This window comes from Tyto alba, unplaced genomic scaffold, assembly GCF_018691265.1.
Source record: "Tyto alba isolate M040663 unplaced genomic scaffold, T.alba_DEE_v4.0 Super-Scaffold_1, whole genome shotgun sequence".
Lineage (NCBI taxonomy): Eukaryota > Metazoa > Chordata > Aves > Strigiformes > Tytonidae > Tyto > Tyto alba.
In genome coordinates this window covers 16517227-16539977 of record NW_024881261.1, presented here as the reverse complement: position 1 = coordinate 16539977, position 22751 = coordinate 16517227, and the positions used below count along the sequence as shown (strand labels likewise).

The following is a 22751-nucleotide window of genomic DNA, read 5'->3' as shown; positions in this document are numbered from 1 at the left end:
GGCAGGCAGCCACCGCCGCGGGGTCGTGACCAGCTCCACCGCTGCCAAGCTGGGGGACAGCCAGGGGACACGGGGCAGCCACACGAGCCCTTCAGTGCAGGCTGGGGCAAGGCAGCCACGGCCAAAAACATGCAAACCGCCGGCAGGGGTGACAGAAAAGCACCGTCCCCATCCCCACCTGCTGCGAAGGGCACAGGAGTCCCACAGCTGTGACCACAAGAGCTCGAGGGTCTACAGGGAGGGAGTGCTGGGGCACACAGGGCTGTTTTTCAGGTGCTGTGAGACGATGCAAAGCAGGTCCCAGCCGCCCACCCGTGCCCCCATCCCGGGGCAGGGCAGGAAGCCCCCAGCCCACCGGAGCCGGCTGTGCCACCACATCACAGCCCCACGCAGGGCCGGGAATGGGGCCCTGCCCGCGCACCGACAAGGGCCCCGCTGTTCAGGGCTGCAGCTGCGCTGCGGAAGTAAACAGGGTCCTTGCCAGCACATTCCTGACCGCTGCCCTGCCCAGCCCCTCCTGCCTGCACCCCCTCACCCACGCGCCACAGACACCCACCACCTGGGAGGGGCGGACAACCCCACAGCAGTGGGGGCCATGCACGGCAGCCCCCGGCACGCAAGCCCCCCTCCCCAGCACGCAGGAGCATGGAGAGCCACAGCCAGGCCAACCGCAGTAAAATAAATGGTATTTATTAGCAAAATAAAGGACTGAAACTCTCGCTCGCAAGGCCCTGCCAGGTGGCCAGGGCCGTCCCGCACGGCCCCGCACACTCGCTGCCGAGCTCCCTGCGTCCCGCCGGCTGCTCCCGCCGCAGCAGGCAGCACCAGGGGTCCCGCCCCGGGCAGGACGGGCAGCACCAAGACAGCGACGGCATCTGCACAGCACCGACCAGCCTGCGCACACCCTGCTCAGCCCTATCGGGGGAGCAGCCCACTGCTTTTGGATGCGGTGCGGCATCCGTCCCAGCTCTGAGATGCAGGGTGCCCTGCCTGCCCACAAATTGGGGTGCAGGCACCCCAGGGGTGTTCTCAGTGGGGCTGAAGGTGCAGCTTCCCAGCTCAGTCCCGGCCCTCCCAGGCATCCTCCCGCTGTTTGTTCTCCAGGCGCTTCCTCTCTGCAGAGACAAGAGGAGGGTCAACCCCACATCCCCATCACCCCACAGCTACCCACGACCCTGCAGAGCTGGCTGGAGCACACTCTGGCACAGTCCCTTCCCACCCAGCACCCTGTGAGAAGGGGCAGCCACAGGAAGAGTCCCCCCACACCACAGCCCCCCCCCCCCAAGCACCCAAATCTCACCTCGGGCTTCTTGCAGCTTCCTCCGTTCGGCATCTCGCTGGGCTGGCGTCTGGTTGCTGCGTACCCCCAGGGCACCGATCACCAGCCGCCTGGCCAGGGCAGCCGACGTTTCGGGGCGCTCCTTGGCTGGCTGCAGGTATTCTGCGTGAGCAGAAATGGGGGACATCAGTAGGGGCATCCTGGGAGGGACAGGGCAGCCAGCACGGCTCCGCAGCACTTAAATGCTCCCATTCCTCCCCAGTTATTGGGTTAAAGATGCTGCAGCACAAGCACCACGGCACAAGCTGGCACGGGGTAGCGTCACTCACCGGAGTACGCCCTGGCTTTGGCTTTAGAGGCGCGGGTGCCCTGGGAGAGCGGGCGCGTCTTCACCATCAGGTGCTTGGTGCTGAGGGCATCACGTGCTGCAGGGAGAGAGCAGTGGTGTCTGCGTGTGGGACCAGCCCCATGCCCAGGATCTGGCCATGGGAGGGGCAGGGATGCCTCCCCTCTGCCCATCCCCAGCTAAACTGGGAGCGGTACCTGTTATGGGGCTGGAGAAGATGCCCAGGGCATGTGTATCATCCACCCACTTAATATCAAAGCCTTTTTTCCTGCCAGAGAGAGGGAAGCTCAGCAAGGCATCAGCACTGGGTGAGCAGGGGTCCAGAGCAGAGCCCAGGCAGGGGACCCCAGTGCTGGGGACAGGGCATCGCCAGCAGACTCACTGATAGCTGCAGAAGACACGAAGCAGGTCCTCGGTGCGGAAATCCGAGGGGAAATCATAGATCTCGATGACATGTGGCAGTTCGGCATCGCTGAGGTCCAGTGCGGTGGGCTCAGCCCCGTAGTAGTCAAAGCGGGGTGACTGCTGCCTCTCCCGGTGCTTCTCACCTCCCGAGAGCTGCAGGGGTGGGAGAGGCACAGCACTGAGCAAGCCATGCCCACCCGCCCCACGCCAGCTCCTGATCCATGGCAAGCACTCCCCTGGAAGTGGCCTGGCCCCCGCATCCCGCCCCAGCACTGCAGATGGATTCGTGGCACTGAGATATTAGGAGTTACCGACCCGTGCTCTCACACCATGCACCCTCTGTTCCCATTACCAGCATCCCTTCATTTGCCACACTCTGCAGACTCACTGGGGACACAGCAGGAATGGCACCAGTGAGACAGCACGTGCATCCCCAAACGCACCCCTCCTTCCACAGTGACGTGCTGACCCGAAATACATTTGGGGAACAACAATGAACAGGACAGCAAGGCCGGGAGGAAAGACTGAGGTCTGCCCGCTGCATGGGAGCACGGGGCTCGGCGTGCCCCAGCTGCAGCACAGGCACTGGAGCAGCTCGTCAGCACCCCAGGCGCCGAGATGGAAAAGCCAGCGCTCCCCTGAGGAGCAAGTTCTGGTGGTTAATCACCTGTGTGGCTAAAAATTTATGCCTTATTTCTCATTTGAATTTGTCTGGCTTCACTTTCCAGCCGGCGGTTCTTGTTCTGCCTCTCCGTTGGATTAAAGAGTCCTCAGTCCCCGGTCCCCTCCCCGTGATGGCACTTACTCATGCTAATCAAGTCCCTTCTCAATCTTCTTCTTGATAAGCTAAACGGGTTGTGCACCTTTAGTATCTCACAGCGGGGCACTTTCTCCAGCCCTAAAAGATGATGGCTGTAGCACTTTTCTACCTCTCCCATTTTTCAACCTTTATTTTAAAACATGGGTAGCACTCTCTCACTGCCACAACATGGGGGTGCAGCTGCCCCCCTGCTCCCCTCTGCCTTGCAGCATCAGTGCCGGTGGGCGACTCTGCAGCACTTTCTGCCCAGTGGGCCACCCCGCATCACCTACTGCACCCCTGCTTTCCAAACCATGCTATGCTAGCAGTGAGGGGGTTCATGGCCCTGCTCTGGCTGAGACACCGGGCCAGGCACAGTCCAAAGCCAGCGGTGACTCCCCCATCCCCCCTGGAGCGTGGAGCTGGAGTGGTGGTGGGGAGTGGGTACATAACTCAGCCGGGTTCCCAGCCCGATCCCCCAAGCGATCGTAGCAGAGCACACCACGGCTGGAAGGTTAGAGTCCATAAATCCCAGCCAGCTCAGTCAATAAAAAGTGCTCATTCCGACAATTTTATGGGGAAGATGGATTCACGGCAGGTGAGGGGGTGCTGCCAGGGCGGCTGGATGCCGGTGGAGGGTAGAGCTGAGTTATGGAGCTCACGGGACAGGCTAGCACTGCTGGCAGAGCCACTTGCCCCACCACCATCACCCATTAACCGCGCACTCATCAGGCACCCCTACCCGCTCCGGGGAGGCAAAGGAGCCGTCCCCGGGCAAGATGAAGCCCTGAGGTACCGCTTGAGGGAGCAGAGCACTCGGCTAGTGCCAGGCGCCGGGAAGATGATTAGAGAGCAGGAGCAGAGAGTGCCGGAGCGGTTCTTGACCTTCACAAATCACAAAGTGTGGCGGGGCGGCAAGGACGGGAGCCGTCTGGCAGCCGGGCTCAGCCGCACGGCAGGCACAGCTCAACAGGTTCCCCCCCACGCTGCCAGCCCGGGCACACAGGGTGCCCACAGCCCCCTGCCATGGGGCAGGGCAGGGAGAGGGAGCCCGGGTACGGACCCCAGCCCTGACAGGCACCCAGCACTGGGAAGGGTCTGCGGACGGATGGACAGACAGACGGCAGAGGCAGGAAATGAAGCCTGTCTGTCATGCCTCTCTGCTCTGTAAAGACACACCCTTGCTGGAGCGTGTTAGAAGGGTCCATGGCCGCTTGCTTACGCTCCTGCTCGCTTGCTGGGAGCGCACCTCCAGAGCTGGAGGGGAGGCGCACACCGGCACACACGCACCGCGGCCCCCAGCACGCCACACCGGCTGATGGAGAGTCCACCGAGCCTGCAAGGAAATGGTCGCAGTGCTTAATTACACTCTGCGTTCAAACTGATTTCTACTCTGAATTTGTCTGGTTTCAGCTTCCAGCCAATGGATCTTGCTATGGTGTTTTTTCCTGCTAGATTAAAGAGCTGTCTGCTATCAGAAATCTCTCCTCCACATAGAACGTCATAAATCTTGCTCTCTGCCGGCTATCTGCAGCGCATAAGGATTTGGTTACGAGGAAGAACGCTACTAATTTTCTTGTCCTTTTTGTTAATTAACAACAGCTCCATCTCCCCAAGAGCCTGTGCCCTCCCTGAACAGCCACGTCCGCCTGCCGATTGCTCAGAGAGCTCTGGAAGCACCAGGCTCGGCATGGGAATCTGCAGGGGGGTTAAGATGGCAACTTTTAATAGATATATCCCTTTTTCAGGCTCTTATTCACTCATTTTCAGAAGCTCCCTGGAAAGCTCAAACTCTGTTCAGACCTTGCGCACGGGGGAGCGAACGTGGCCACTCCAGAGCTGTTGACAGCACCGGTGCTGCACAGCACAACATTGCCTGCAGCATCCTACAGCCGCGCCGTAACGCGGGCCCTCCCTGACCTGCCTCCCCCGCGGGGCCAAGGACGAAGCCATGCCCCCCGCGCCAGCCCACGGAAAGCCAGCGCCAAGTCTGCCAGCTGCTGTCGGAGCAGCAGCACCGTCCCCCTCGCACCGGCACTCACCGCAGCCTCCTGGCTGGAGGACGGTGGGGAACCGCAGCTGGGGGGACCACAGCCAGGCAGGGGTGAGGGTACCCAAAGCTCTTCCACATCTCCCTCCGAGCAGTCCCAGAGGCGAGCCCTGAGCGTCCCACACCCTGTCCCAGCCCCACACCAGGTTTGGCGAGGGCACACCAGCCCAAGCACAGCCCCGAGAACAAGGTGGGTACCAATGCTCCCCAGTAACAATACTCTTGACTTAATCTCCTCCCTTCCCAGAAGCTGTTATCAAGCACCATCTGCCACTTCACATCCTGCTTCCAGCCCAGAGTGGACCGACGCTGGGTGTAACAATATTAGCGCTGTTTGTTACTTTGGGCACATTAATGTCATTCGGAAAATTACCAGTTTGATGCTACTGATTTAAAATGCAATAAGGGATATCCAGCCTCACTGCAGAAGCTGAGCTTTCGTCACGAATGGCAGGAAAACGGCGTGGGTCCTGGTGCTAAGTAGCTAATTGTAGTAAATTCAGCTGCACGCGTGCAGGAGGGGATGTTAATGAGCCACAGCTGATTAAGAAGCCATAGTTTCGAGGAAACTTCCCATTGCTATTTCAATGGGAGCCCATACGTCTCAGCCCATTTCTTTATCACCAGCCCTGGTTTCACGAGGGTGCAGTTGCGGTTTATGGTGCTTGAGCAGGTTTTGCTGGGTGCGCTTTATGTACTACAGAGGAAAGCTCTCCCCCAGCCTTCACCAGCACCGTGGGATGGGAACCAGCCAGGGGGCAAGGTGGAGGTTCCTGGCGTTTCGGCACCCAGGCAGCTCGTGCCCTCGAGGATGGCTGGCAGCGAGAGCAGGCAGTGCATCCGGGCTGGCCACATGCCCCGGGGGCAGCCTGCCCTGCCACTCACCCACCCCAGAGGACACAGGGACAGCAAATCACCACGGACCCTGGTCCCCACATCCCAGCAGCAGCAGCCACCACCCCTGCAAACCCCCGCAGCTCGCAGGACGTACCTCCTCCAGCAGGCGTGGGTCCAGGCAGTCCCCATCGTCGTTGAACAGAGCGTCCCAGCTCTCCTCAGCACCTGGGCTGGCCTGGCTCGGGGTCCCAGAACTGGTCTGCTCTGGCTTTGGGGACCCACTGCAGAGACCTCCCTCTTTCTCCTCAGCCTCCCGGCTGCACTGGTGCTGCTGTGGTGAGCCCACGTCCCTGTTTGCCCCTGCTGGCTCCTCCACCCAGGCTGTGGGTGAGAGCCCCTCTACACCATGGCACAGAAGCTCCAGGGGCGGTGGGGGCTTATGGTTCTCTGGGGGTGCCCCCTCCCACACACCGCTCACCGGCTCATCATCAGCATCCAGCGGGCCACTCTCAGCCCTGGCGCTGCCGTCTGTGCAGGCAGAAGTGCTGCCCGCTCCCTCCACAGCGGGCACCAGGTCGCCCTCTCCCCTGGGGTGCTCGGCACCAGCAGTGCTCTCCTCCTTGCTGGGTGGGAGCTGGGACAGGCTGACAATGCCCTGCCCTAGGGTGCTCTCCCCTGGGAGCACTGGTGCATCACCCGTGCCACCCCTCGAGCACCCAGGTTTGCAGCTGGCTGCTCCTGGTGCTTCCAAGCTCTCCCCAGCAAGCTCAGCCATGCCTCCCCACCTCTCCTCCTCCTCCTCTGGCACCCCAGCGGCACAGCTCTCGCTCTCCCCTGCCAGGAGAGACCCTACATGCTCCCTCTCCTCCTCCTGGGCTTTTGGACCTGCAAGCTCCCATCCCAGCCCGGGCACACTGCCCAGCTCTGCCAGCTGCAGCACACCCTCTCCTGGGTGATGGGAGAAGTCTCCAGCTGGATCAGGGGTGCTGTCCCCCAAATGCTCCGACACACTGCTCGGCCCTGTCCGACATGCCAGCATTGGGCTAGCAGGGGGTGTTGGGCTAGCGGGGTTGCCCCCGGGATCAGAGGTAGCCTCTGTCGCCCCAGGCTGGGCACTTGGTGGGGATGGAGGTTCAGGCTCAGTTCTTATCATCCGATGGCCGTGGCCGAGCCCCCTGAGTCCTTCATCATAGGATGCTTTGTCCTGCCCATCACAGAGCTGAGCAACAGCTGGATCTGGGCACAGCTCCCGCATGCTGGCTGATGCCCCCGGGCCCTCCGGTGCAGTGGGGCAGCTCCGTCCCAGCCGCCGGCAGTGCCCAGCAGAGGCTGCCCGTGGTTCCTTCGGGCTGGCATCCACCTTGCTCTCCCTCCTTGCTGCTCTGCCCGCCTGCATCCTGGCACAGGGGCTTCGCCTCTGGCTCTCGCTGTTGCCCCGGCAAGTGCCCTGCGCCAGGCAGTAGTTCTTGGGCTCCTGCCGGATCCCAGCCAGTGTGTCACCCACCACCTGCGCCGCTCTCTCCCGCCGCGCTTTGGGCACGTAGAGGGCCATGTCGGGCTTCCTGCGGCGCAGCCGGCCACCCTCCGCCTCCTGCTGCATGGTGCCGCTGCTGCCTGTCAAGGAGAGACAGTGTCACCGCCCTGCCCGTGTCCCAGTGGCCCCACAGCCAGGCACACAGTGGGCAGCCCCTGCCCAGGGGAGTGGGTCGGGGGTCCCAGACTGACACCCACCCACGCTCCCACAGCAGCCAGCACACAGCGATGGATAGCAAAGTCCCAACACTGTACCCGCTGTAGTGGCTCTGCAGACGAGGTTTGACAGCTGGAGCACCCCACAGCCCTACAGCCTTCGGCGGGGTGTACCGGGCTTGGTGAAAGCAAGAAAACCCTGCCCAGACCATGGGGGTGCCTGATCCACTCCGGCAGCTGCTGCCTGGGACCCCCCAGCCCCAGGGGCCAGCGGCTGCGGCCAAAGCAGGACACAGAGCCCTTGCACTGTTCATGCGTCAAAAACCATGGAGAAGCCCACGGTGGCCACGGAGCACCATAAACCACACCCCAGCCCAGGGACACCCCAGCACAGGCCCACGGCTGCCACACCAGCACACCACAGCCCCGCTCACCTGCTGCCCCGTCCCAGCAGAGATTTATTTTTCATCATCTTTGGCAGCAGCAGGCACACTGCGAGCTGCCAGGCCCCCCTGCCCCTATAAATATGCATCAGGCAGGGTTTATGGAGACGGATGGTGTGGGGGGCTGCACTGCGGTTGAGGGGAAGGTAGAGTGGGGCTGGGCCGGGGCCCCATGATTAATCACTGCCCACTCTGTTTAGGGGGATTCATCATGGGCCGCTGTCAGGTAAATCACTGGAAAAACACCTCTTCAGTAATTAATGTGAAGTGACGGATGGACAGCCCCCGGGCCCATTAATCTGGACCATCAGCGCCGACCGAGATTATGAATGTCAGGATGCATAAACTGCCGGCGGATCAATAGGGCCAGGAACCCATCCAAGGCTCTCATTTCCGAGGCACCTCCGGTACATTAGCCTCCCCTCCACGCAGCCCCCAGCCGAGGCGCGAACGCTCCCCGCGGCCCCTCACCGACAGCCGGCAGCGGTGCCGGGAAGGCGAGGGGAGGCCAACCGCCGGCTGGAAAGCGGCCGGGGCTGCCCGTGACACACGGCATCATCCCCTCTTCCTGACGGACAGACGGACAGACGGCTGCCTCGGCATGATGGATGGGTCTCTCATGGCTCTCTGCAAACCGCCGGCAAGCCCAGGCAGGGCAGTGCTCCCCAGCATCACCGCGGCGCCTGTGCCTGCATCTCGTGCCGCGGAGGTGGGCAGGGGTGCACTGTGCTCCTGCCCACCTCCGTGGCACAAGGTACAGGCACAGGTGTCATGGTGATGCTGGGCACCATCCCGGGGCTGCCCCAACCATTTTTCTGTCTCCGCAGCACTTGTCATTTTTTCCCCCCTCTTTGATACACTAATTTTGCTGGCAGAACGATCCCCTTTATCTTTATCGACCGCGAGAAAGGAATGTATCCTACAAACCCTCCAAGGTCTGGATTAGTCATTTTTCAACACCGAGGCGTTATACTTTTTCTCACTGAGCAGCAGCCTGGGTGCTGGAGGGGAGGGGGCACCAGGCACCCCACCGTCACCACCATTTCCACCTACGTAGAGCTTCCAACTGCACCGAAGCACATTCTGCTAAAGGACTTTTCCCAGGCAAGCCCAGAGTCTCAGCCCATGGAACATCACCAAACACCTTCAGGGGGGATCACTGATCCCCCCAGACTACGCTTCCTGAGAATTTCTAGCACGGGGAGCAGCCAGAAGCAGCACTGCTCCACGCACATCTTGAGTCACCTCCAAGAAGAGCCTTTGCACGCAGGATTTATGGGCTCCTCGAAAGCTTGCCGTTCACCTTGCCTCACCCTCCAAAGCAGATGGTGCAGCATTAGCCAGACGGCTGGTGCTGAGAGGATCCTCTCCCTGCACAGCTTTGCCGCTGCCCGCCACACGCTGCCGGGGAAGATCCACATCCCGCAGCCCAGGGAGAAGCGCAGCAAGGTGGTGGCTAGCCCATGCTGGCAGGGATGCTGCAGCACTTTGTTTTTTCCCCACAGGGCAGCACCACTTCTGCCCCCAGCCTATTACACACTTCATCAATGCTATGGCCACGCGTCGGCACCGACCGATTTCACGCTCGGGGAGGCAGAGCAACAGCCCTGGCTTCGGGTCTCATTCACACTACGCTGGGCAGGGCAACCCTGATGCTTCCAGTCTCTGGGACCAAGCTCGCCCCGCAAAGCCAGGAGGCAATGGGCAGCGCGTCCCCAAAAGGGTCCGTGCTGCCCTGGGTGCTACCCTGCTTTTCGGAGCCAGCCAGCAAAACAGCTCAGCATTGTGGCACCAAGCTGGGAAAGGCAGCCCCGGGCCGGGCATGCCACTGTACCACAGCAAGAGTGGCGGTGGGAGAGCTGCCCAGCTGCCTGGCACGTAATTCCCACCAGCCTGGCGTGGCCAGGGGCACGCTGGAGCATCAGCCAGGAGGTGGCTGGGGCTCCCCGCAGGCAGTGGCTCCCCTCGCACCATCCCCAGGAACACGCGGTTCATGGGGAGCTTGTGCTCATGGCATGAGTTTGTGAGGTCTCAGAGCAGCTGCCCGGGCAACACGCCAGCCTGCGCTTCTCCTCTAGCAACCCTTTGCAGCACAGACGGGCAGCATTTTCTCCCCAATTTCTCTCCCCATCCCATCCAGCAACAGCAAGACAGGGCTGACCACGCCACAGACCCTACTTCACACCGCACAGCACATGGCCAAATTCCTCCATCATCTGCATCCCTGCCTGGCGGGTGAGGACACCCACAGCACAGCCCCGACAGCAAAGCCAGGGCTCCCGCCACCTTCTCCCGCTCTTGGCAGAGATGCCAGCCACGGTCCCGCCCGGGGAACCCGGGGACGGGCGCGGATGCTGGGCTGTGGGGCTCACATGGAACATGCCAGTTCCCGGAAAAGTTTCGGTGCCACCCAGCGCCCTCCCAGCAGGCTGCCGCATTTCCTGGCAGGGAGCTGTATTTTTAGCCTTCGAGGTTTCTAATTCCACTCAATCCATACTCCCGTCAATAGAGCAGATAACCTTAAAGCCTTGATGGTGAACAGGGATGGCAGCACCGGGGGACTGGGAGCCTTTCGGGACTGTGTACAGCTTCGGCATGCAGCTCGCACTCCTACAATGTCACTCTTTACAGCCTGACACAGATTGGGCTCTTTGGAGGGGAAAAAAAAATAAATATAATAAATATAATAAAAAGGCAGGTACAAGGTGATTCTAAACAGCCCCGCTGGGGAACCCGCTGCTCGCAGAGCTCATCCCATGCCAGGCACGTGCCGTGGCACGCTCGCCGACTGCACAACACGGGCGCCTGGCAGCCCGGGTAAGGATTGTCAAAGGATTTGGCTACCCTGCACCTCTCCTGCTCTCAGCAGAGCTCCAGCCCAGCCCGCCTGGCTCATGTAGCAGGCGACAGGGCCAGAGAAGGACCTAGATACCTGGCAGGGAGAGGCAAAGCAAAGGCAAGAACGCAGAGCCGCTGGCGTGAGGCAAAGCAAAGTGCTTCACGGAGCAGAGAGCCATGTCCTGTCCAACGCCTGCCTGCAGCCCCGTGGGAGAAAGATGCTCTCCAACAGCCAGAGCAAATGCTGGCTAGGCGAGGAGGCAGCAAAGGCGTCAAAGGCACTGAGAAAAGAGAGATTTCAATCATGCCTTTCATTTGTGATGCTCCTAGGAGATACCTGGGAGAGACGGTCTTAGGAGATACCTGGAACAAGAGAAGGGGAATGTTTCAGACAGAAGGAGGATTTGTAAGTCAATAGTGTCCCCTCACAGCTGCTGGGGGGAAAAGGGACAACAAACCAGCAAAAGGAGTTAACAGCCGGAGGGCTATGGGGAATACAAAGGACTTTACAAATATACCCAGGCAGAATCAGCACAAAAGTGAAAAGATCTATTAATAAACAAGGAGGGAGAGAAAATTAATGACAGCTCAAAAATAAAGATGACTCAAAAGGGCAAAATTACTGTTTTTAACCAGAAAAATGCAAATGAGGCGGCAGCCTCGCAAAAACAGCTGCAGGGAAAGCAAAAACAGCATCTCCACATAGACACCATCACCTGGCTGGCGCGGCCAGCGCCAGGATGAACCGATTAACCTGCTGACACACACGTGGTGCCGGGAAGAAACCAGGGCCCTGGTGACAGGCAGAGCAAGCCAGGCGCTGATTTTCTGTGTGAGAAAGGACAATAAAAACAGAGCCAGGTGCAGGATAAACCCTGTGCCCATCCCTAGCACAGAGCACAACAGGCAGAGGAAGGAGCCTGCGCACCCACCACGATTGGCTCCTGGATGAAGGACACTGGCTTGCCTGGTAGGAGTTATTTCAGAAGAATTGCTGGGCAAAGCTTCTGGATAAGGCAAGCAAGACACAATTTAGCTGAACTTCACGGTATCATTTTACACCATCTCCCAAACTTTCAGTTGAATAGTGAATTGTAATTAAATTCGCAGATGACACTGAGCAGAGGTGTTGCAAACACTGGCCAGAGCAGAGAAACCATTCAAAGGATCAAGGAAATTTAGGCAGGAAACAGAGGGGAACCCACTCCAGGAAAATCAAGATAAAATAACCCAAAGCAGCTACTCGGTGGGCAGGAGGATCCTGGAAGCAAGGCCTAGAGTCCTGTGGTGTGCTCAGAACGGGAAGCAGGTGGCCGGGGTGACCACCTCAAAATGGGCAAGGGGCAGAAGCTCGTCACTGGCATAGTGCCATGGGCCACCCCAGGGCTACAACCCCACAGTGGGCAGCACACAGAGCCCTGCAGGCAGCGTGAAGGATGGAGGGGATGCCGAGGGCAGGCAGGCAGCCGTGAAAAACAGCGTCCAGCACCCGGGAGCACCGGGCACGTGTTTTACGAGCCAAGGGAGCCCGGTGCACCGAGCACCCGGGGATGTCGTATAACTCCCCTGCCCTCGAGGGCTGTCACCGCCAGCATCGCCTCATGACTCAATAAGCTGGGGAGAGTTATGGGGTCTGCAATGTGCCATGTTATCCGGGTGCTCCCGGGCGCTGAGTGCCAGCGCAGTCAGGGACAGGGCTGGGGCATGAGGTGGGGGTCTGGGCTTGGACTGGGGGTGGGGGACAAGGCAGGGACAGGGGGTGGGGGGGCGAGGCAGGGACAGGGGGTGGGGGACGAGGCAGGGACAGGGGGTGGGGGACGAGGCAGGGACAGGGGGTGGGGGGCGAGACAGGGACAGGGGGTGGGGGGCGAGGCAGGGACAGGGGGTGGGGGGCGAGGCAGGGACAGGGGGTGGGGGGCAAGACAGGGACAGGGGGTGGGGGACGAGGCAGGGACAGGGGGTGGGGGGGCGAGACAGGGACAGGGGGTGGGGGACGAGGCAGGGACAGGGGGTGGGGGACGAGGCAGGGACAGGGGGTGGGGGGGCGAGGCAGGGACAGGGGGTGGGGGGGCGAGGCAGGGACAGGGGGTGGGGGGGCGAGGCAGGGACAGGGGGTGGGGGGGCGAGGCAGGGACAGGGGGTGGGGGGGCGAGGCAGGGACAGGGGGTGGGGGTCAGGGCAGGGACAGGGGGTGGGGGTCAGGGCAGGGACAGGGGGTGAGGAAGAGCGGGACAGGGGCCACAGTGTGCGGACCGGGGACCGGGCAGGGCGGGCCCCCCCCCCCCCCCGCTACTGTGCCCCCCCCACCCCGGACGCCCCGCCGTGCCGTGCCGCCTGCCAGGCCCCCGCCGTTACCCGTGGCCGCGCCGGATCCCCCGCCGCTCCGCGCCGCCACCGCCGCTTCCGCCGCGCCGGGCCCGCCCCGTCCCGCCCCGCCGCGGGGAGCGCCGGGACCTGTAGTGCGGCACCGGCACCGGCACCGGCACCGGCACCGGCACCGCCCCGGGCGGCCGCTCGTCCCCCGCGGCGGCAGCCCCGCAGCCTCCCGGTCCCCCGTGGGAATTGGAGCCGTCACCCCCGCGCCCGGCCCTGATCCTCGGCGCAGCCCCGGAGCCGGGACCGCCACGGACAGCCCCGGTGCACCCGCGGCCTTTCCCCCCCCGGGCAGCACCCAGCAGCCGGGGGAAGGGGCCGGGGGCAGCGGCTCGGTGGCTGGATGATGCACACGGGGCTGCGGGAGGGAGAGCGACCCCCACTCCCACCCCCGGGTGACCCCACGGGAGGCTACCGTGTATTTCCCATTACCGTTTAACATCACGCACCGGGCGAGAGTAGCAGTGCTCGCTGCAGCAGTGCTGGCTGGGCCAGCAGACCCCCGCTCCCACCCGGGGGGGCGTCCAGAGAGAATTGCTGTGGGTCAAGCACCCCTGGGCCACATCCCACACCCCGGCCACAGAGCCACGGGAGAGGTGTCTGCGCCAGGCAGGTTTGCTCCGCTTCCTTCCTGGGGTTTGGCGAGGAGCAGCCTGCCTGCGCCCAGCACGTAATGAACTGGGGCCCCGACGCTCGCAGGCAGCGAGGGAAGCGTGCCCGGGGACCGGAGCATCCACCGGCTCCTAATGAAGTGCTGGTGCTGCACAGCACTCCTGAAACCGGGGCCTGCACCTGCGGGGGAAGGATGCGGCACCCGTGGGAACAGGGCTGGACTCTCCCCCGGGCAGGGCTCGGGCTGGCAGGGGCAAGGGGGTGGCCCAGGGGGTGCAAGCAGGCGTGGGGCTTGCTGTCACTGCAGCCCAAGGGCATAGCGGGGCCGTGACCCTGCTTGCAGCCACCCTGCTTTGTCTGGCTGATGAACGGAGGGGTCTCTGCCCCCCCCCCCCCCCTCCCCGCCCCCAGGACTGGCTTCCTAATGAGTCAAAGCTCTCTGGTGCGACTCCCAAGCAGCTGCTTCCCAGGCAGCCTCATGGTGCAGGTGAGGGAGGAGTGATCGTGCCCACCACCTTGCCTGTGGTGGGGGACGTGAGGCTGGTGCCAGGGCAGCTGGCAGCCAACGTGGCTTCTGCAGCTCCCCAGAGGCTGCGCGGCTGCTGAGGGACCAGGGACTGCAGCAGCTCCCTCACACCCTGGCAAGGTGTCACTGAGGGCCACTGATGCATGGGGCATCTGTGCATGGGGCTGTGCCAAGCATCTTATCCCTCCTTGAGTGCTGCTACAGGGCTGATTCTTGAGGTCTGGGGTGCCCTGAAGTACCCAGACCTTCCTGGCTGCTCAGTGTGGGTCCCAGTACAGCCACGGGGGCTCAAACTCAGATATATAGGGTCATCCTGCCCCAGCCATGCGGCTCAATGCAGGACAAGGAAGGCTCACACCAGGCAGGGCCACCAGGCATCCCCTGGGGAGCAACCCCTGCCCCATCCAGCTGTGGCACACAGGGGACCATGGTCCCTCTCGCAGGTAATCGATGGCAGCAGATCCTGATCGCTTTCATTATTATTATTTTCTTATGCATGTGCGCACAGGAGATTTATTGCCAGCTACGGAGGCAAGATCAATTATTCATGTTATAAATTAGAAAATGATTTATGTTTGTGGGAGGCCAAGCAGCGTGGAGCCCCTGGCCGCGTGGGAGCTGGGTTTGTCTGGGAATGGCACCAGACACCCCCTGCCAGCACTTCCCCAGCCTTTCTGTTCCTGCCTTGCCCTGGGTGCCTGCGCAGAGGTGCCTCCATCCCGTCACTGCCCCAGGGTGACCCAGGAAGTGTGGCTGGCAAGGAGCACCCAGCCTCTCCCACCCTGTCAACCCAGGTGCCCGTAAGCAGACCCTACGGAAGGCTAGAGACTGTGGTGGCCTTGTCGCCCTGACCGGTGCGGCAGGATGATGCTCCACAGCAGTTTCCATGGCAGCAGCAGTGCGGTCCGAGCGCTTCAAGGTGTGGGCTGCAGAAGGACCCCCTCGTTTTCCCCCACTGGAGACATCCTCACGTGTCCCCTCCAGTCCCAGCAGCTGTGTCTGTGCTTCTGCCTCCCTCAAGGGACACCGTGGTACACTCCAGACTGCCACCCACAGGGACAGAGACCCATTGCATCTCTGGCACCCACACCCCCATGCTCCCCAGGAAAGAGAGGATGGGTGAGGGCAAGAAGGCGGTGTAAAGGCACCCCATTTGCACCAATTCCTGAGGCCAGCTACCCCAGAGTGGGGCTATAGGGCTTTACTTGGCCGTGGCCCACCTTCTTCCAGTCTAAGAGGGTCTCAGGGGTCCTGGGAGTCTCCCCAGGCATGGAGATCCCATTCCCCAGGGGATGTTCTGCACAGAGCAGGGTGGCACTGGGCTCTCACCACTCCCAGAGCTGGGGCAGGGGGTTGGCTGTTGCTGCCAGGTCTGCCCATGTCCCAGGCGCTCAGCCCAGCGCTGGTGGGAGCTGCAGCATCCCATAGCTCTGCATCGGGGGGCCCAGCACCCCAGTCCTGGCTGCCTCAGCATCCTAAAACCCACTGCCCATGTCACGCAGCCAGTGGAAGCGAGTGCCGGGAGCCGGCCAGCCACTGTCTGCTGATAGCCAGGGCTGCTCTTGCTTCCGAAGAGTCTCGATCTAAAGCTGCCATATCTGTGCCTCCCAGGGGACAGCAAAGCGGGCCGGGAGTGCTGCCTGGCTCTCCTTGTCTGTTCATCTGCAGCTGCGTCAGCCAGGGCCGTGGGGAGGCATGGGCTGAAAGGAGTAGCGCGGGAGAGAAAGGAGCTGTCAGCAGCCCCTGATCTGGGTCTGATCGCAGGAGAGCTGTGCATCCAGCTCCCGCTCGCACAGCATTCTGCCTGGCCCTCGGGATGGGAAGGAGAGGCAGCACGAGGTGACCTCGGCTCTGCTCTGGCTCCCTGAACAGCCTTTTCTCCCCCAGCCCTGTCTCAGAGCCCTGGAGCCTCCTCCCAGCCACTGGAGAGCCTGTCACCCCTGTGACTCTCAGGGAGCTGAGAACTTGCAAGCTCAACACACATATGGGGCTGTCAGAGGGGGAAAGGATTTTGGCTGCCCCCCGCTGCTTCCTGCCAGGCTGTGAGCAGGAGAAACACTGACAGCCAGGCACAGTCCAGGGACAGGGAACCACCTTGCCCTGGGGTACCGAGGCTGCTGCAGGCATGTCAGCCCCCAGTCAGCCCTGGGGACCCTCTGGGACCGCATGTGGAGTGCAGAGGAGTCCCTGCTTGCTCTGCTCTGCCTCTAAAGGAGCCAGACAACCCAGGGAGCAAAGAGACCTGCCAGTGTGTCTTGGGACCCCCCCCAAGCTGTGAGCACTGGGCTTAGCACTGAAATGTCGGGAAATAAATGAGTCGTTCTGGGACGAAGCATCGCCTCAGGCGCCTCGCTGCGCCCCAGTCCCAGGGAGCCCAGCGCCGGCCCATGCTTGTGTGATCATCCTTCTGATTTATTGCTGCAGAGCAAATGCTTACAGAGTGCTTTTGGCAGAGAAAAGCCCTGGGGAGCTGCAACGGGCATGCAGGGGCAAGGAGGGAATCACCCATCAGCTTCAGCGTGCCAGGGGCACCCAGAGCACCCACAGCCCTGGGTCTCTCCCCCCACACCCAGCCAGGGGATACGCTCAGCCTGCAGGGAGGGGACTGCAGAGAGCTCGGGTCTGGGGTGGATTAGATCTGCTTTGCATTATTGCACCAAACACCTGGGGACTCGGTGGCTCGTGACAGCGCTGTATAATGTGGGGAAGCAGCCCGCGGTGCGGGCAGGCTCCGGTGCTGCTAGCGGCTTGTGAGCAGGGAGGCGATGGGGCCGTGTCCCTAGGAGAGAGGGCTGGCTGTGGAGGCGGGGAGCTGGGGTCTCTTGCTCCCTGTTTTCCTGCACATCTACAAATAGGCACAGAAGGCAGTGCTTGTGCTGCAGGAATCAATTCTGCTCCAGGAGCGCCCTGGGTGCTCCTCCCTGCACTCCCCCAGGAACCTGCCCCCCAAATGCCTCTCCCTGAGCTATCGCTGTTGTCTCCTTCCCGCTACTGTCTTGCTTTCCAGCACTCTCATCAGGATGGTGCAGCAGCATGGGGTGGCCAGTGACAGCCCTGGAGCTGGGGAGCTTGCTAACCTGGATAGCCTGGCTCCTTCGGGAGATGGGGGGAGTAAGCAGGAGAGACCTCTTGGGGGTGATCCAGGTTTTATCCTGACATGAGGTAGCTCCACTGGCACTGTGTCACAGCCTGATCCATCGTGGCCCATCCTGCCGTGGTCCCTGGGAGGTACCAGGGCGCTGTGGCCAGCTTTGCCAGGCAGAGATGCTGACAGAAGGCAGTTTCTGCCTGGCAGACAGAGCTTGGGGATGCTATGACTGGAAGCAGCTCCCAATCTCACCCAGAGCTGGCCATGGCAGTGCCACCACATCGGGTAACAACTGGTGCCCCATGGGGAGGAACCTGGATGCTTTTGATAGGCTATGATTTTAATTGATTCATCAGCAAGGTCCACTTGGGGTTGATAAATCCTTCAGGAGCCCTGGCAGAGGAGGCTGAGCTGGGCAGGCGGGGCATCCCCCTGTCACCCTGCAGCTGCATGGCTCCTCCAAAGCAGCCAGCTACCCTGAGCATGTACTGGCCCCACGGGTCCTGCCAGCCCCAGCCAGCTGCCAGCAGCTCCCCAGGTTTCCCCACAGCCTGGTTGCTTTTTCCCAGCCAGGGATGCTGCCTGGGTGGGCTAGAGCGCAGCCCGCTGCCTCCACCCTGCTGAGACTCCCTGGCCAGGGAGACCCATCCCAGTGCTCCTTCCTCAAGGGACCCCATCACCCCTGGGCGAGAAGAGCTGATGGTCCCTGGCTCCATCACAGCGCCAGCCAAGTCTCTCCTCTGGCCTCCTGTCCCCCCTCCTGGCATGGGGCAGGGCAGTGCCCAGGCTGAGCGCTGGCACTGGTGCACCTCCATGTCCACCATGGCTCTGGGATCCCAGGGGGAACAAGTCAAGCTTGTCCCATGGGGCCGTGTCATGCAGGGAGCAGGGGACTTTCCTCACTCCCCCACCCTGTGCCCCAGCAGGTAGCGAGGGAAAGCAGGAACGGGGACTGCGAGGCGGGAGGCGAGCGCGTGCGGATCCGGTTACAAGCAGCACGGGGCAGAGAGATAGGCAGAGAACAGCAATGCAGCAAAAAGGGCTTTTAGTGATAATTAATAATTAACATTTCTAATGATGTCCCGGCGACAGGAAGAGTCCAAGCGGGGACCTGGGGGCACTGCACACAGTGACAGTAGTGGCTGGGGACCATGAGGGGACCGGGGAGGCTGTGCAGAGCCAGGGGCTGGGCTGGGAGAGCTGCAGGGCCAGGGGTCCCAGGGCAGGGGCTGGGCACCCCTGGGGTCCCCCAGGGTGGGCAGTGCCTAGGGCCCAGCCTTCGCACCCTGCTGCTGCCAAGGGTGTGGTAAAACTGTGATGAAGGGGACTGGAAGACAAGATGAAACACCTCAGGGTTGACCTGGGCTCTGTGATAACGCCTCGCCAAGGGTTCCTGTGACCAGAGAGCACCTGAGAGGGACCTCACTAGCAGGAGGAGGGGACCAGAGAAGGATGCTGGGAGGCAGCAGCTCACAGGGAGCTGCTGGGACAGGTGGGAGTCCCCAGGTCACTGCCGGCCCCCGCAAAAAGAGCCCCCCAGGCTGGGAGGTGCCCAGCCATGGGGAGCAGCGGTCTGGCCGAGGGTGCAGGACCAGAGCGGGCAGGGGTCCGCGGACAAGGCAGGAGATCGGGCGCTGCAGGACAGTGACAGGAAGGGGACAGCAGGGAGAAGAGGAGCCGAGTGAGCAGTCAGCTGAGTGTGGAAGTCCATTGCTGCGAGCCACCACACGACAGGCATGCAGCTGTGGGAGAATCTAAAGCAATCCTAGGGGGAACCCGGAGAAGCATTTCTGGCAGGGGTGGGGACTTGCTCACATCCCTGCATGGGCCCCAGGGGACTGCCTGAGCTGGAACCATCCTGGGAGAGGAGCACAGGCATTGCGGGGCTGCCAGGGGAATCAGAGCCCGGGAGACTCATGATGGGAGGACAGCGGCTTGTGCCCAGCGCAGCGCAGGCTGCGGGGGAATGGAGCGCTCACTATAAATACATCAGCGGGGTAAACGTCAGGGAGGAGAAGAGCTATTTCAGCTAAAAGACAACGTTAGCACAGGAATGGCTGGGGATAAATTATCCATGAATACATTTAGGGTGGAAATTAGACCCTCAGAGCAGGAAGGTCCCAGCACAGCCCCTCCAGAGAAGGAAGCAGTGCCGGGCAGGAGCCAGGGTCATCTCAGCGGCTGAAGGATCCCGCAGTGTGCTGTGGTGACAGCATGTGCCCACTTCTAGTGCCAAAAAGCAGTAAGGGTGGCTAGTGCAGCCCACCCGGCTGTGCTGGTGGGTGCAGCGAGCAGCAGAACGCAGAGTAGCACGGTGGGGTGCGTGCACATCGCTGTGTGCACGTGAGAGTGCAGGGGTGTGTGTGTGTGTGTGTGTGTGCATGGGCTGGGCACACGTTTGGGCAGCGTATTGAGTGCTCACACACTGTGTGTGTGTGCACAGTCTGTGCAGGCAGGGCGGCTGCACACAGACTGTTGAGTGTGTGCATGTGGGTGCACGGGAGCACGCTGAGGGTGTGTGTGCATGCTGTGCACCCACCAGACTGTGTGCAGGTGTCTCGGCCTTCCTGGTCCTCTAGAAAGAGGAATGACAGCCCCAGTGAAGTATCCTGGAGGTTAGTGTCTTGAGTCAGCACTGCTCTGCTCACCTGCACCCAGTCTGTGTTGCGCCATCTGGAACATGCTGGCGGGGACAGACTAAGTGCTCCATGAACCCAACTGATCCTTGGCGGATTCCTGTCCTGATGAGGGTCCCCCAGCTCCCAAAGCAGTGCTGTCCCTGTGAGGGTCATATGGGGGGGTCACCTTGCACTGCCACCCCACAGTCTCACCTTGTCTGGTTGGAGCACTTGGCACTGCCAGCTCACAGCCTTGTGCCACCCCTCTGCTCACTGCAATGCATGCAAGGGGCAGACTTCTCCCCAGCATCCTGCTCCCTTCTACTCCGGGAGATCCCAGGGTGGCAGATGAGCCAGCAGGCACAAGGAGGCAGGGTGTCAGGGCTGCCGGCTGCTAGAGAAACCCCACTCCCAGGGGGCTGGGTCGGCACAGATGGGGAAAGCACCCCAGGAACAAAGGCCAGGGAAACCCAGGACACCTCTGTCCTGGGGATGGGAAAGGGGGGTCCCGGGTGTCTGAGGATGTGGCTGGTGCTCACACTGACCCCAGCTCAGCAGAAGAGCCTCCCCCTGCCTGCATGCAGCCCTCAGTGGAGCGCAGAGGCTCCCTTCCCCCCGCAGCGTGTCTGCCTGCCGCTCGCTGTCATTTCCTGTGCATTGTCCCCACCGCTGCCACCACCATCCCCTGCGCATCCCCCGGTGCGCCACACAGCCAGGCTCCCCATGCCCCGGCGCCCGTGCCTTGCCTCACGGCCCCGCAAACGTCCCTGCACACATCCCAGCTCGTTTCACTGATGTTCCGTGCTCCCCTCCACAGCTCCTTGCAGAAACCCGTGTCCCACCCCAGGGTGCTTGCTCCACTGTGCCCCCCATACCGGTGCAAACAGAGGGGTGGGGTGGAGATGGCTGGTCCAGCACAGGGCACGGGGACTGATGCAGGGCTGTGGCTTATGGCCACAGCAGTTTTTACGCTAAGGTGCCTGCTGGCTGCTCTCGTCCCCCAGGAAAACATCCCAACCCAGCAGGGTGGCAGCATTCATGTGAAAGGGCTCTGACAGCGGATATTGGGGAACGCCTTGTAGCCCCACAAGTGGAAAATCACCCCGCTGGAAGACAGTAGCATGGACTGGGGGCTGCAGTGTGCAAGACCCTCCCAGCACATGTGCCCTGTGTGCACGCAGTGTGCGTGTACCCACGGGGTGTCATGGTGTGAGCTCATCCCTACTAACACGGTGTGAGCACCTGCAGCGCTGTGTGTGTGCACCACGCTGCGTGTCTAGCTCTGCACGTCACACGTGCACACCTATGCAGACACATGCATGTATAGGCACACGTGTGTGGTGTGCTGGCGTGCCGGTGGGCCTGACTGTGCCTGCTGGTGAGTGGGTGTGCACACACTCAGGGCCAGGGCTGAGCCCTGGTGTGCTGGCACGCTGGGTTTGCAGCCCCGGGGAGCCAGCGTACCCAGCACCATTCGCAGTCTTGGCATGCTGGAGCTGGCTTCGTGCCGGCATTTGTGTTCTGTGCCTGCCAGTTGCAGGGAGGGAGTTGGGAGCCGGCTTACAGAGTTTGTGCTAATAATTACCCAGGTGGTTACTAAATCTGGGATGAGGTAACGACTCAGCAGAGGGGGTGCTTGCCCTGAGCATGCACACGCATGCGAGGCTGCAGCCAGGCTCTGGGTCTGCGGGACACCGGCAGGCAGAGCGCAGCCGTGGCTCTGAGGTGCACAAGGACATGTGAGCGCAGCATTGCACACATGTGACAGTCACGCCAGCTGCCCAGCTCCGCTGGGTTTGCTCAGCATCCCGGCCTGCCCATGGCAAATGCAGAGAGCAGGGGTGTTCCTGCCCCACGGCAGTGCCCCACAAGTGGGTTCCCCATGCCTGGATAACCATCGTGCTGGCTGTGGGGACCCTGCAGCACACAGCCGTGCAGCAAGCCCAGTGCTCAGCCAGGCACCCTGTGAGAGGGAATCATCAGAGATGAAATCAAGGGGTACTTGTTGGCCACGTGGAAGCACCTTCATGGGAGACAATCAGTGTGACTGGAGAGGTCTTGAATCCAGCAGGAAGAAAAGAACCGTGAGCAACAGGCAGAAGCTGTGGCCAGGCATGTCCAAATGAGAAATAAGGGTTTTAGCAGGGTGGGTGATTAGCCACTCGAAGCAGCCCAAACGGTGCAGGCTCCTGCGGCTCCTGCTGTCTTCCAGCATGTCTCTCCTGGTGCCTCCTGCTGTCTCTCCTGGTGGACACAGCCCCAAGCTCTGTCCTGGGGCACCTGCAAACGTATACTACTGGGGTGACCCGGTAGTCTTGTGCCCTGCCACTGTCGTCCCAGTCCCTATCACAGACCCTTTCTGCATCCAGAGACACAAGGAGAACCCTGTGCCCAGCCCCGCAGCGGCCATGCAGGAGAAAGACCTGTCAGGGAAGGCAGGCTTGAGGGCTGTGATACTGTCTTGGGCATTCACTGGCTACAAGATTTTGGGTGAGTCAGTGTCTTGAGTGGCCTGAGATGGGGCCTTTCTCACAGTTTGGACTGGCTGCCAGGACATAGCTATTCCTGGGGTCCCTGCAGAAAGAAGGAGGAGGGTGACCCACAAGGTGATGACACGGGGAGGGTGCTCAGCCCTCGGGGTGCAGTTGGGTGTTTCACTACGGGGGCTGCCCAGCTCCGCTCCTTTTCCCCCTCCCATACCTGCAGTTTCACTGCTCTGTGGGGTAAACCCCCACCGCACCCAGGCCGGGGCAGAACCCTGGCTCTGCTTGCCCTGTCGCCCCACCTGCCCTTGCAGGAGGTGGGGACCCGTGCCTAACAGTGTCCCGAGTGCCACCCGCCCCCCCCC

General features: G+C 61.8%; 1 protein-coding gene across 1 annotated transcript; it reads right to left on the bottom strand.

The window, feature by feature from the left end:
• Positions 1–669: 669 nt before the first annotated feature.
• R3HCC1L (R3H domain and coiled-coil containing 1 like) lies at positions 670–13087 on the bottom strand. The gene is made up of 7 exons (XM_042791900.1): positions 13042–13087; positions 5871–7330; positions 2008–2183; positions 1823–1893; positions 1609–1704; positions 1301–1441; positions 670–1115 (listed from the first exon to the last, which is right to left on the bottom strand). The coding sequence occupies exons 2-7, from the start codon at positions 7314–7316 to the stop codon at positions 1060–1062; spliced, it is 1986 nt and encodes a 661-aa protein (XP_042647834.1). The 5' UTR covers positions 7317–7330; positions 13042–13087; the 3' UTR covers positions 670–1059.
• Between the last annotated feature and the right edge of the window lie 9664 nt (positions 13088–22751).

Excerpts from the sequence above, each read along its gene's own strand:
- R3HCC1L (XM_042791900.1), bottom strand. The coding sequence starts at position 7,316 with ATGCAGCAGGAGGCGGAGGGTGGCCGGCTGCGCCGCAGGAAGCCCGAC. Across the intron at positions 1,894-2,007 it reads CGTGTCTTCTGCAGCTATCA|GAAAAAAGGCTTTGATATTA; the intron begins GTGAGTCTGCTG and ends TCTCTCTGGCAG. Across the intron at positions 1,705-1,822 it reads CTTCTCCAGCCCCATAACAG|CACGTGATGCCCTCAGCACC; the intron begins GTACCGCTCCCA and ends CTCTCCCTGCAG.